General features: G+C 44.3%; 1 protein-coding gene across 1 annotated transcript in view; it reads right to left on the bottom strand.

Annotated features, from left to right (window-relative positions):
* The window catches only part of PLEKHH2 (pleckstrin homology, MyTH4 and FERM domain containing H2), a 176536-nt gene extending 171343 nt beyond the window's left edge, over window positions 1-5193 (bottom strand). The window contains exon 1 of the mRNA XM_060247539.1: window positions 5067-5193. Within this exon, the coding sequence (XP_060103522.1) occupies window positions 5067-5189 (123 nt within the window). The 5' untranslated portion in view covers window positions 5190-5193. The remainder of the gene's footprint in view (window positions 1-5066) is intronic.
* Between the last annotated feature and the right edge of the window lie 9267 nt (window positions 5194-14460).

Here is a 14460-nt window from a genome sequence, read left to right as displayed (position 1 = left end):
ATACATCTGTCAAGACCAGTGTTCCCTCTGAGTTAGCTAGCTCACAGATTTTTAGCCTCCATCTCACACATTTTTGCCTTAGCTCAGGAAGGATGACCCCAGGGCACACTAACTTATGCAGTAATTCATAACTTGAATGCCAGCAGCTCACAACATAGAATTTTTGCTCACGAGACTCAGTAGCGTAGAGGGAACATTGGTCAGGACACATTATTTGAATGCTCACCTTATTTACTTATTTATTTATCTTATATCTAGCTCCTTTCCCCACCAAGCAGGGCTCAGGGTGGCTTCCAACAATCAAATATACAGTAAGCTCAACATATTACAGTTCTAAAATCCAAATATTACCAATTTAAAAAACCTAACAGTCAGTGTATTATGTCAGTTGGCACCCCAACAATCCATCACAAATACTGCAGACATGGAAGCTGTCCAATCTACCTTAAAGGATCTGCAACAAAATGGATGTATGATGACCTGGGGAAGGCAATGGCAAACTACCCTGTAAAAAGTCTGCCAAGAAAACGTCATGACGTGACATTACCCTATGAGTCAGTAATGTCTTGGTGCTTGCACAGGGGACTACCTTTACCTATATAATGATGACCACAAGATGTTGGAACAGATAACTAACATGGATTGACTAACAGATGGAGCTGTGACAAGAAATCTCCATTTCATTTCTCGGAATATTGCATGGTGGAGGAACAAAATGTTTGATTTAGATTTCATTAACTTCTAAAAGTCTTTCGATTGTGTTTTATATTGCAGGAAACATGGTCAAAAGATGTACTAAACCTAAAAGATTTAAAAGTTTTTAACCTTCCAGCTTATAAAATGCACCCTAATAGTTATTGTTAAGCAGGGCAATTTTGGTGAAGTATGAACTGTTATCACAGGTGGGCAACTGGAGAGGCAGTCGACACAGAGAAATTAGCCGCCCAACAGTAAATGAAAAAAGCAAGCTCTGGGGGGGAAAGGCAAGGAAAAAGAAAAATGAGTGGAAAGGAGGATAGTGAGATCAAGACATGAAGATACAAGATAAAGACAAACAGGATGCAAGGATGGGAAATGGAGGATAAGGAAGAGGGGAGAAAGAGGGAGGCCAGCTGATCTCTCCAACTGTCACTGTCCTCAACTATATGCCTGGTGTACCATTTTGGTCTTACAGGCCCTGTGGAGCTGAAGCAAGTCCCACAGGGCCCAAGTCTCATTAGACAGAGAGTCCCACTGGGTTGGTGCCAAAGCCAAAAAGGCCCTGTTCGAGGACAGTTGGACTGCTTTGGGGACAGGGATTATTACCAAGAGGTTGTGACCAGACAAGTGTAATGCTCTCTGAGGGGTATTTAGGGAGAGGCCATCCCATAGATATGATGGTTCCAGACCATTTAGGACTTTAAAGGTAAGTACCTGATTTGATATTCAATCTGAAGCCAGTGCAGCTGGTAGAGAATAGGTTATATATGTGCTCTCAAAGGGGTCCCAGTAAGGACCAGTGCTGCCGCATTCTGGACCAGTTAAAGCTTCCAGAGCAAGTTCAAGGGCAGCTCTGCATAGACCAAGTTACAGTAGTCTAATCTAGAGGTGACTGTTGCATGGATTACTGTGGCCAGGTCAGTACAGGACAGATAAGGGATGAGTTGCTGGGCTTGGCAAAGATGGAAGAACGCCGTGTTGGCCATATCTGTGACCTTAGCCTCTAACAAGAGGGAAGCATCTGGGATCACACCCAAACTACTGAGAGAGGGAGCTGGTAATAGCTGTACTACATCAAGAATGGGAAGCTGAATTCCCTGCCCTGCCCTCTGCCCCTCCCCCCCTCCCCTCCCCACACCCCAGCCAAGCCACAGGACCTCTGTCTTTGATGGATTCAGTTTCAGACAGTACTGCTTTAACCAGCAACCACAGCCTCCAAAATAAATGGCCAGGTCTTCTGAGACAGTATCTGATCAGCTGGCCATTAACAGATACAGCTGGGTATCAACTACATATTGATGACACCCTAGCCCAAAGTGACTAACTGAGCAAGAAGATGCATGATGCGTGAAACACTACAGGGCATTATCAACAGGTCCCTGATTGAAGGGATCTTTCCCACACCTCTTAAAGAGGCAGTGGTCCGTCCCCTCTTAAAAAAACCATCAGCAGACCCGGCCATATTGGCGAACTATCAGCCGGTGTCAAACCTTCCCTTTTTGGGTAAGGTCATAGAGCGGGTGGTGGCAATTCAGCTGCAGGGATTCCTGGAGGACACTTCCGCACTGGATCCATTCCAGTTCGGCTTCCGGCCAGGTCACGGGACGGAAACAGTTCTGGTCGCTCTCATAGATGACCTCATGCGACATCTGGATTATGGCGGCTCTGCGGTGCTGTTGTTATTAGATCTGTCAGCCGCTTTTGATACGGTTGACCATCAGCTACTGACTAGCCGCCTTGCCAATGTGGGGATTCAGGGATCTGCCTTACAGTGGCTGACCTCTTTTCTCCAAGATCGGGGACAAAGGGTGGTGATAGGGGAGGAAGCATCCCAGAGGCACTCTCTTAGTTGTAGGGTGCCGCAGGGAGCGGTCCTATCCCCGATGCTATTTAATATCTATATGAGCCCCCTTGCCCAGATTGTCAGGAGGTACGGACTGGGTTGCCATCAATACGCGGATGACACCCAGCTCTATCTATTGATGGGCGGCCAGTCTGACTGTACCGTGGAAAATCTAGACCTGGCGCTACAAGCCGTGGCTTCTTGGCTCAGACTGAGTCAACTGAAATTGAATCCGATGAAGACGGAGGTTCTTTACCTGGGTTGAGGCGGTCTGGGGGGAGAGATCCAGCTGCCAGCCCTTGACGGGCTACCACTGATACCGGCTCTCAAGGTCAAGAGCTTAGGCGTGCTTCTTGAGTCCTCCCTTACAATGGAGGCCCAGGTAGCAGCCACTGTTAGATCTTTTTTCATCTTCGGCAAGCGCGGCCGCTGGCCCCTTACCTGGAGCTCAACAACTTAGCGACAGTAATCCATGCTACAGTCACCTCAAGAATAGATCACTGTAATGCTCTCTACGTGGGGCTACCCTCGATGTTAACCCAGAGACTACAACTAGTGCAGAATGCTGCGGCACGGCTGTTAATGGGGCTGCCGCGATGGGAGCACATTCAGCCAGTGCTGATGGAGCTGCACTGGTTGCCTGTTGTGTTCCAAGTTCGCTTCAAGGTGTTGGTATTAATCTTTAAAGCCCTTTATGGTCAGGGACCTGTCTATCTACGGGACCGCCTTTCACCAAATATACCCCAGAGAGCACTGCGATCAGGGACAAAAAATCTGTTGTCCGCCCCTGGCCCAAAAGAAGCCAGGTTGTGTGTAACGAGATCTAGGGCTTTTTCGGTGGCAGCACCAGAACTTTGGAACACCCTTCCAGAAGCCATAAGGGCCCTGTGGGATTTGTCTGCGTTCTGCAGGGCCTGTAAGACCGAATTGTTTAAACAGGCTTTTGCTGTTGATTGAAAAAGGGCTGCCACCGGACATCTTATAGAAAGCTGGTGATCACAGTCGAGAATTCAATACCGCCTATATTGTACTGAAACAGCGCCATAGAATGGTTTTAAAACTGAAATAAGTAAATTATGGTTTTATATGTTTTATTGGACTGATTGTATTTTATGATGTTGTGAGCCGCCCTGAGTCCGCTTGCGGAGAGGGCAGGATATAAATTGAAAGTAATAAATAAATAAATAAACAAACAAACATTGGGGAGAGAAATGCCCCCTAAGGACTAACAGGTGTCGCAATGAGACCCTCTCCTCTTGCACCACCCTCTGTCCCTGCCATTGGAGAAATGAGCACAGCCATTGAAGTCTTATGTAATCCAATGGAGGCAAGGCACTGGGTCAACAAATCGTGGTTGACTGTGTCAAATGCTGCTGAAAGATCTAACAACAAAAGCAGTGCAGACTATGAAGATAGTTAGTAAGGGTAACCAGCACTATCTCCATCCATGGCCAGATCAAAAGCCAGACTGGAATGTGTCCTCCAGGAAAGCTTGCAGCTGTTCTGCCACCACCTATTCAACCACCTTACCAAGGAAAGGTAAGGAGCCTGGCGTGCCAGATCAAAACTGGGGAGCCAGATCAAAGGGATCTAGCGATAGTGTTTTCAAATCTGTGATTTTGGTGTACACCAAATTATGTATTTATGGAATTTATTAATTGTTTTTCCTTAACAAGCTCAAACTCAAATTATTAAAGACCCTCCCAGAGCAGATGGTCCTGGTATGTAGGAAAAGACTTCCTTCAGGACAAGGGTAAATATGGAGATAAGGGAAGTGCTAAGCTTGACTTCCGATATTCAACCCCCTGTTCATGTTAACTACTGCTGGGGAATCTTCTGTCATCTTAGGACCCCCACCCCCACTCTGAGATTGCACTTTTCTGGCATGAGTGTAATATATTTTGAGTTAGATGTGAAATAATTTGTACTTGATACAACACAATACTTTTCCAAACAAAAATAACTTATTTCACATAGTTTTCTCTAGTAAAGGAATACTTCACTTAATATAAGCTTATGAATATAAAGGTCCTATGGACTTCTTTTTATCAGGTCCATTATGGAGATAGCAAATTAGATAAATATACCACAATTCAACTATAATAGTGCCTAAGAAGCTATTTATGCATTATTAAGAATAAAGAATATGAATTCTAACGTACATCCCATTAACACAGTGCAAATAAATGGCATCCATTTTCAGTGCACATTTTGATGCAGTTTTGAAGATGTACCAGATTTATGCCAAAAGCTTCTAATTCAGCAAATTATGCATGTAAAAGCACGTTTTTGATCGTCCTTTGCTGGGATGGTGGCAAGCAGCCACCGTCCTGTTTCCACTACAAAATATTTTCCCTAGATAAAAATAAAGAGCAGCCCTGACCACAAATCTAGAGATCATCCTTGCCAAATCAACCAGATTACATGCCAGGCATCTATAAAGTCAACTGAATTTATAATTAAGATAATTACAGTAGCTTAACTAATAATAAAATATATTCATCTTGCAATATTTAAGACCTACCTTCTCTGCTAATAGCTCTCTAATTTTGCTTGCCTGAAGGCGAAACTTCATCAGTTGGGACTCCAAAGATATGCATCTTTCCTTCCAGTTTACTGTCCCTTCCAGCTCTAGTAACTCTGCCATATTTATGCTGTGAAAAAAGATTCGTTCATAGAAGTAATTATTTTTCATAATTATGTTTCTTCTTTCTTGATGTATACATACCCGAATGTTATGGAAAACAGGGTGGATATAAAACACATTCCTACATATCTTAATTCATCAAGTGTAATAAAACTAGAACAGTATGCTTAAAATGTTCCAATATAAGCTTTTATCAGGGCTATTAAAAACATGTACAATACCAAAAGTAAATATTTAAATTTTCTGTATGCTAATTACAGACTGTGAACAAACTGTACACAGTTAGTGTGTAACAGTCTGACCTCTATTAAAGAAGCAAAACATCATCAATTCATACTGCTTCCCTGGACCTTAAATGTTCCAGTTAAATTCATAATGACATTACATTTTGCAACTAATAATCAATGCATTAGAGTAGACAACTTTTTGGCCCAAATGCAACACCTACCTGTGAAGATGTTGATATGCCAGGAATCAAGGGTAATTTTATAGAAAAACAGGTGGTGGAGCTCATTAGAATAACTCATTAACACATGCTACTCCCCACCAGCCAAAAGCAACCCAATGAAAGAAAGGAGAGCCCAGGATGAGTGGGGCCTGCTTGGGCTGGCTAGAGATCCAGCCAGCCCAAGCAGGCCTCGCTCGCCTGGGGCTCTCCTTGGCCACCCCCCCCCCCAGTCAAAAGGCCAGCAAACCACCTGCAATTTAGCATAATTGTGTTTCTTCTTCCTTGATGTATACATACCCAAATGTTATGGAAAACAGGTTGGATTCAAAACATGTTCCTACAAATCTTAATTTAACAAATTCACATAAGAAATGGAGAAAGGGTGGTGCAGGCTTCTCCAGGGGTTAATGAGGGCTGCTAGGGGTGTGGCAAAGCCCTTGGTGGCTGACTGGCTGCCTGCTCTCCTAATCCAGGGATTGTTATACAGCTGCACCTACTATTCAATGGACAAGGTAGGTGGGGATGGGGAACCATCAGAAAAGTTCAGGAGCTGTGCTCCTGGGAGCTCCTGATGAATTCATCAAGTGGGAGAAGGGAGAGAGTTGCACTTTGCCAGATTAATGACACAGGTTGCATATAAATCTATTTTAAAAAAATATTTTATGGTAGTAAGGGATTGAAAATAAAACAGCTTTAGAACATCAGTGGTATAGTTTGCAGTTCATGCACTTAGGAATCTGATTGTAGCGCAAAAAGATTACTACTTGGTGTCTGGTCCTAAAATACACTTTGTGCATAGAGTCCTAGTGATGTGTGAGGGCACCAACTGGGAGTTTTGCACTTCTTTCAGAACTACCACTCTCTAATTTATTCAATTGCTGCTGTACTGGATGGGATCCCTTCCTTAGAATACTACTGTTTCCAGCCTGTCCTCTGGCCACCCATGGTGACCTGAGATCATCCTAGCATGACTGTGCCTCTGCTTTTAAGGTGGAACAAGGGGACTGCCATGTTAAGCATTGCAGTCTGGGATGCTGCAATGTGGTATACATTTTGGAACTGGCTACTGCCAGGCAATATAATTCACAATTATCACCTGCCTTCCTCAACCTTCCTCCTCCTGTTTATTAGTGTTGCTCCTACTTTTTTAACCCCCTATTAAAAAGACACATACATAATCCATGGTTCATCAGCTCAATTAGAAAACTACAATCAAAATAATTCTTTGGCTACAATACAATTATTATTCACAATGCTGTTTCCAATTTAAAAATTCAAAATCTGCATAGGAAGGACACCAAACAGTACACTGGAACCCCTCAGTGGCTAATTGGAGCTTTGTAAAGCAGTCAGCTGTATTAAAAATTCCCTGCATTAAAAGCAATATTAAAAATTGGGAAGTCAAAGCAAGTAATTACTAGTAGGATTTCTGATCACGTGAATTAAAATAACAGAAAATTTGTTTGCCACATCACACCTACAAAGAAGTTCAGAAATAAAGCCAAACTTCCATCATTTCATATTCATTTCATATAACAGCAATTTACTCTGCAACTGTTCCTGATAGAACTTATTTCCTGTCCAAGTGCCTTTGCATTTCTCTTTTAAGAACTTCTCTGTAGAGCAAACACTAAGGTTTTAAGGAAACATTACCTAAAAACATGATAATGAAAGCATCATCATGATAAAAAGGATGGAATTTTTCAGTGTTCCAATAAATTTAATATCAACTGAGATACAAATACAATTTCACTTGTATAAAGTGTGAGATGAACCACCATTAATTATTGTAGGAGTGTTATTTATATTAATAGCAAATTATTTGCTTTGGATTTTCCAAAAAGCAAAGGGCTATGGAAATATTTACTGGCACAATACATGCTGTTTACAGTTCCACAGTGAATGATCTTACTTATGAGTCAATGACTTCCCGTCTCTTGTTCAAGTCCTCAAGGGAAAAATAAATGAGTTCATCATGTTGGCTTGCCTAAGCATTCTGATTCAGCATTGTAAACCTACATACATTTTCCCTTCTGTGTTCCCCCCCATCTATCATCTACCTATCTGTCTGTGAACATAATAGCAGAGAAGAGATTTGAATTCACATCTCCTTCTCTCAGATTTTAGTCTAGCACATCAACCAGCATGGTATTTTTTAAAAATAAAATTACTTTTCTAAACTAAGTTGGTTGACTTAATGATTTAGAGCAGTGGTCCCCAACCTTCTTGGTAGCAGGAACTGGCACCAGGGCTGACCCGGCCACCGTGGCCGTAGGGCCGGCAGGGTGGGGGCACCGAATCCCCCCCCACCTCCTGTGGCTATGAACAGCCTCGCCACCCCCCCGGTACCGTTCAGCCCCACTGTCCTGCCCCCTCCCCTCGCAGCACCTCTGCAGCGGCAGACAACACGCTGAAGCGGCCTGCTGGAGTTTAGCTTCGTTGCCCCCCACCCTGAACGACGAGGCTCAGGTCCCCCCTCCTGCCACCTTCCCTCTCTCCCTGGTGCTGCAATGCAGCGCGGCACTCCGTCATCGGCCTCCCCCCCTCCCCCCTCAGATCGAGCAGAGTCGAAACTGGGCCTTACCAGTTTCGATGGGGCCAGCGCGCCATCTAACACGTTGAAGTACGCATGAGAGAATGCTTCTTTCCCCTCATTTCTGGTTCCAAGAAGGAGGGGGGAGAAGCATTTTCTTGTGCGTACTTCAAAGTGTTAGACGGCACACTGGCCCCATCGAAACTGGTAAGGTCCAGTTTCAGTACGGCTCAGCTTGGTGCAATCGAAAGGAGGGGGGGAGGGAGGGAGGGAAATGACGGAGCGCCGCACTCCATCGAAGCACTGGGGAGAAAGAGAGGGCAGCGGCAGGGGGGTGATGAAGCTAAACTCTGTGGTGGTGGGGGCTGTCAGACTTCACAGCCCACTTGCAGCCAGGCTGCGGCTCGGTAGGGGTCCCCTACCGGCCCGGTGGTTGAGGACCCCTGATTCAGAGCACAATCCTAGGGGGGGGGGGTGAAAGTGCTTTGGAAGTGAACTAATGTTGACATAAGTGCAAGCTCCACCATTCTAAGTCCCTCCATGCAAGCGCAAATGGGAGTTGCGCCCATCTATGGCTGCCTCAGCATATGCTCCCCCATGGCTGTCGGTGGAGGGGTGCTCTGCCCAGCCTGCAGTGCAACTGGGGCATAGGCAGCCACGCTGGTATTGTTCGGGGTGGCCCTGGGGGCGTGGCTAGCATTAGTTGGCTTCCTAAGACCAGACAGCCCAGAAACGTTCCCCACAAGAAGTGTAAAGTTACGCCAAGGAAAATGCTGCTGTATTCCATAGACACTAATTGAAGCAGAAAACAAAGGTCGCCACTGCCAATGCACAAGCCTGCAAACCCCTTTGGGAGCTGTGTAATTGCCTCACTAATCCCCTTGTGCCCTGGGCTGGGTGAGCCCCCTCCCCAACATCCAATCGCCGCTTCCTGCCTCCTTGAAAAACTTCTACTTTGGCCCCGCACAACTCTTTAGGTAGGGTGCGCAGCATGGAGTTTTGCTGCAGAGCTCTGTGCCATGCAGACTTAAGAGTGAGGTTTGGGGCACTTTGGTGGTGGAGGCTGAACAGCAAGGGCACTTAGTACAGAGCAAGTTCTTTGACTTGCAAGGAAGAGAGCGAAGTCTCTTCTCTGTGGCTAATTCTCCCATATCGAAGTCCCAACAGCTACCCAACATCACCGCTCAAGGATGGTCACACATGGACAGATAAGTGCGACTGTGCACCCCAACTATGCCTCCCCCCTCGCCTTGCTCAAAGCTGGGCAGAGTGACAGCATCTCTGGCAACTGACCTGGGCAGCAAGTTCAGGTAGGGGGCGGTTGCCATGGCCTCTACATGCTGCTGGAGGACCCCTCCCTTGGCTTTCCTCTGCCTTGGTTCCACCCCTGGCAGGGCAACTGGGTGGAGAGGGTGTCTGGCAGCTGCACCGATGCCTGTGGGGAGGTGGGCCAGAGACTGTAGCTTTAAGAAAGTCCCTTGCCAAAACACAGTCTCTTGCTGCAGCTGCCAGGGCTGATGAATTGCAAGCACTCCAGGAACCCCTTCAGGTGCTCTTGGTCTCTGTTTCTATTTTTCAGGTGGGGACTCATCAGAGAGGCTTCTGTTTGTGGTGATTCAACCCCCCTCTCTACTCGGTCAGCTGTTCCTGCCCTCTTCTCTGAGTAGAGCCTTGTGCCCTGCAAGATTGTACAAGTTGCACCTGGGATGCTGTTGCACTTGGTTCCAGAACAATAAAGTCTGAGATGTGCCTTACTTTGTCTCTACTGCTTGACGTCTGCTGCACGTTCCCTGTGCCCCTCTCCCTCCTCACCCCCTCTGTAACTCTGTCAGTGGGCTCTGCAAGGGAATGTCTTATAGGAAAGGCTCACTTGTTTTTTTTGGGGGGAGGATGGTAGGAACCCATGAGCTGCCTCGCCGTGAGGCTGGAAAGCAGAGCAGAGGAGGGACCTATGAGTCGCCTTGTTGCAAGGCTGGACAGGGGCATGCCCACCCAACCCCACAAGGCTGTTGTGTTCATGGCAAAACCTACAGCGGGGGGGGGGGGGAAGCCTAATGGAATGCGTTCATGGCTGGTGCCTCACACTCTTGTGTTCTGCAGCCCCTGGGGGAGGAGTTCCATGCACACAGCAGGGGGCGTAATGGCAACACGGAGGGTCTCAGAAGCTGTGTTGGGGGAGCTCAAGCAGGGGGGTCAGACTTGTATTTTTCACTAGGTGAATGCCCATGTACCATGCTGGCATGCGAGGAAAGCAGATGATTTTGATGTCTGCCTGTAAGGGGCCCATTTCTCTGTCAGGGGGTGGGGTGGGATGGGCGATCAGCTCCAGGGCTGCCTCTCCCTACCCCTGAGTGTCATGTGCCACAATGCCTTCACCGGACTGGCCAATCTGGTAGCCTTGGGATGCCCTGCCCCTCCTGCTGCCTCCGCCTTGGCCACATGCCGGGAATCCGCACTCCAGCGGAGTTGCCATGCTGATGGTCTCACATGCAGAGAGCTATGCTTCTTCTCTCCCCCCCCTTCAAGCCCGAGAGAAGTTGACTAGTGAAGCCTCACTTATGCCCACATTCCAGCAACTGGCTGCCATGTAAATTAGGATTAGGCTGCCCGTTATCATTACACCCTAAAACACTAATTCCAAAAATTCTGATAAGATTACAATCTTTTTAGAAGTTGTCAATCATTACCCAATGTAAACAAACATAAAATAGAATAACTTTGTTACATTTTGCTATTTTTCCAGTTTAGCAAGATATGACCTCTTCAAGTGCCAGGATATAAAAATGTGTTTTGAAATAAAACTATTTTAAATAAACCACTGGTTGCATTTTTACTTTTTTAACATGATAAGATTACATTCTTTTAGAAGTTGTCAATCATTTTATTCAATTTTCAACAGACTGGGATGGACTACATTTTCATTTCAATAAATTTATTTATTTACATTATTTATAGTCTGCCTTCATCAAGACGGATTACATAAGAACATAAGAGAAGCCATGTTGGATCAGGCCAATGGCACATCCAGTCCAACACTCTGTGTCACACAGTGGCCAAAAAAACACAGTCAATACAATCAACAAGATTGGACATTCTATAAACAGTGAAATCGGATTTGGGTTGTATAACCAACCAGAAGTCTAAAAAGAGAATCAAAGCAAGGCATGTGTTAACATTACATGTTAAATAGGATCCAACACCCTGCAAACCATACACAGTAGCATAGACCACAATAATTTATCCAAGTAACTTTGTGATGCCTTTTGTACCATGCTCCACTATCACCTACATAGAACACTCCTCTTGAATAGTTCAGTTTTGCATAAGAACATCTTACGTTCTTCATAATATCTTCAGTTTTCCATAATGAGGTTGCATTGTGTATGATTGATTTTAATATTTTATTTTAAAGTAAAATCATGATATAATAGATTAATATTTTGCATGTATTTGGGTAAATGGTATTGGCATGATAGAAAATGGAGGGGGGAAAGGATTAAAGTCCTGCAGGTGCTAGCCATACTTACTCAAGAACACTTGCTTTAATTTGTTACTTGTAATAGTTGCTTCTTTTGTCACCAAAAGAAAGTTAAGGTCCTGATCCACAGTGGATTCTATAGCCACTTATTCAAAGGTTCGTCTAAGAGTGTGAATAAAAACTTTAAGACTCTGCTAAATAGGACTGAAATAACTTTGAAGCCATTAGCAACTCTATAATGAATATTTATACCAAGAAGAGAGTGAAAAGTTGTTCCTATTTAAATCACAAAAAAAACCACTCAGTGACTTCAGTGAGGTCAAGGTTTTGCCCTAAATACTTTTCCAATACCCAATGTAAACAAATATAAAATAGAAGAACTTTGTTACATTTTGCTATTTTTTCCAGTTTAGCAAGATATGTCCTCTTCAAGTGCCAGGATATAAAAATGTGTTTTGAAATAAAACTATTTTAAATAAACCACTGGTTGCATGTTTACTTTTTTAACATACAAAATTCAAAATATGGGCTTCACTTCTCCACTACCTGCAAGCAAACTGAAGGAAAAATGCAGTAAGACATGAAGAGGGGAGCAGTGATTCGCATAACCTCATAACCTTCTACTTCAGTGGGTGACTGTTTAGTGATGTAACTCAATGTCAATGAAGTTACAGGCACAGAATCCTTGCGACTGACTCTTCAAGGTTCCAGAATACGTTAGGATATAACCAGTGCAAATTGGGGCTATATGTATAATAATTAGGGCTTTTTTGTAGCAAGAACTCCTTTGCATATTAGGCCACACACCCCTGATGTAGCCAATCCTCCAAAAGCTTATAGGGCTCTTACAGGGCCTACTGTAAGCTCCAGGAGGATTGGCTACATCAGGGTGTGTGTGGCCTAATATGCAAAGGAGTTTCTGCTACAGAAAAAGCCCTGATAAAAATTTTGTTCCACATAATCTTACAGTACCATAACCTGTACTGTGGGACTGTATTTTGGCAAGGGACTAGAAGGCATTGATATTAGGACTGTCACTGTTTTGTCCTTCACAAACAGGCCATAGCAAAGAATATAGGAAAATGCCTTCCTTCTAGGAACAATCTGATTGTTGCGTTCAGACAACTATATTTTGCAAACATAGCTACAGCATTTATTAAAATGCAAGATTAGTTTTTCCCCTCAGGTATGCCGTCAAAAGTGGAGGGGCATCTTATGTTTATATATATTACAGTTGCGTCCAATAATTTTTTGTATGTATAACACAACAGTGATGTCTCCCTTTCAAGTAAATATGGTAGAAGTTTGGTAAGATCGTTTGTGAAGTTTTATGATAAATCTGTATGTATCTATAGGTAATACACATAGGCATGACTACTATCCTATGGAATAATTATCTAGGAGTTTGTTATACAAAAATTATGCTGTTTTATTTCCTGTACTGAGATCCTTTAAATTTCTTTGCAATTCAAGGCTATTGCCTTATCACAAGGCAAGAGAGCACAGACCATATTCCCACTCAAGAACAGTTGTTCTGGGAACCTAGCCAGCATGAGGAACATGAAAAAATTCTCAAGGGTGAGTTTTCAGAATCTGGATGATGACAAGGGCTTTCTGTGAGCTGCACTCATATCTGCTTGCCTTTGTACATGAACTCTGGCAGATGAAAAAGAAAATGTAGTGATCAAAGACCTTGCAGAATAGTTTTCTTATTGAGACTGAATCTGAGCCAGTGCTCTGGAACCTATTTTATACACCAGGGCAACTGTAGAATATATGAATAATGAAGGAAGAGGCTACTGAAAAATGAATACAGTGAGTGCCTTTCCCTAGCACAGCTAGTCCTGATGCCTCTATGACTATGTGCTAACGATTTCAAGGCAGACTGTAGCTTCCAGGTAGATTTGAGCCCCAAGTCATTTTTTCTATTTTTTTTTTTTTTAAATTAAGCCCTGCCTTTTTTGCCATTGTGAACACAATGTGGTTTACAACACCACTGTCCCCTCCTTTATTTTACCCTCCCAACAATAACTCTGTGAGGTGATTTGGGCAAAGAGAAAGTAACTGATCTGAGGTCACCAGGTAAGCTTCCTCAGCATAATGAGGATTAGGATATGGTCCTCCCAGATTCTAGTCAGACGCTTTAACCACTACATGATGCATATAAGACTACATTTATATATAATACCTACAGATATACCCTGTTACTCTTCAGCACATCAGTTCAAAACGATCTGCCATTCATCATTCTTTGGCACCAGCCTTGTCAAGTCCAGAAAGAAAAGTCACAAGGCTCCAGCAATCCTAAACGGAACCTGCATACTGCAGTCAGTCTTGTAATTCTGCTTAGGATAGCACTGCAAAGACCCTTCCCCTGAATCCCAAACGTCTGAGCATTGGAAGGGAATGCCCAGTACACACATTCAAAGGCAGTCATCATACTTGCTAATAATCACTTCACACGTTCCATGCTTATGTCCTGCCCGGATATGGAAAACCACGTTCCATGCTTCTGAGCTAACAGTAAAGCCCTGCCACTACCGTTGTCAGGGATACTTAAATGTACTTCGATGAAACATTTACTTTCACCACCCCTCGACGAGAGAAAATGGACGAGAAACAGAACGCAGCTCTGCTTGATGCGATCTCTGCACTGCGGTAACCCCCCCCCCCCCCAAAATGTGGTGTCTGAGAAAGTTCCCAACGCAGCTTGGAAAGAGACAGAAGGGGGGAATGGGGGAAGGGAAAAGGGAAGAACGACCGTTGACTAGAAACGCTACTACTTTCCCTGCTCCCAGTTGCTGCCTGCCCC

This window comes from Heteronotia binoei, chromosome 1 (genome assembly GCF_032191835.1).
Source record: "Heteronotia binoei isolate CCM8104 ecotype False Entrance Well chromosome 1, APGP_CSIRO_Hbin_v1, whole genome shotgun sequence".
NCBI classification, from domain to species: domain Eukaryota; kingdom Metazoa; phylum Chordata; class Lepidosauria; order Squamata; family Gekkonidae; genus Heteronotia; species Heteronotia binoei.
The sequence above is the reverse complement of the archived record's forward strand: the minus strand, read 5'-3'. Positions and strand labels throughout refer to the sequence as shown.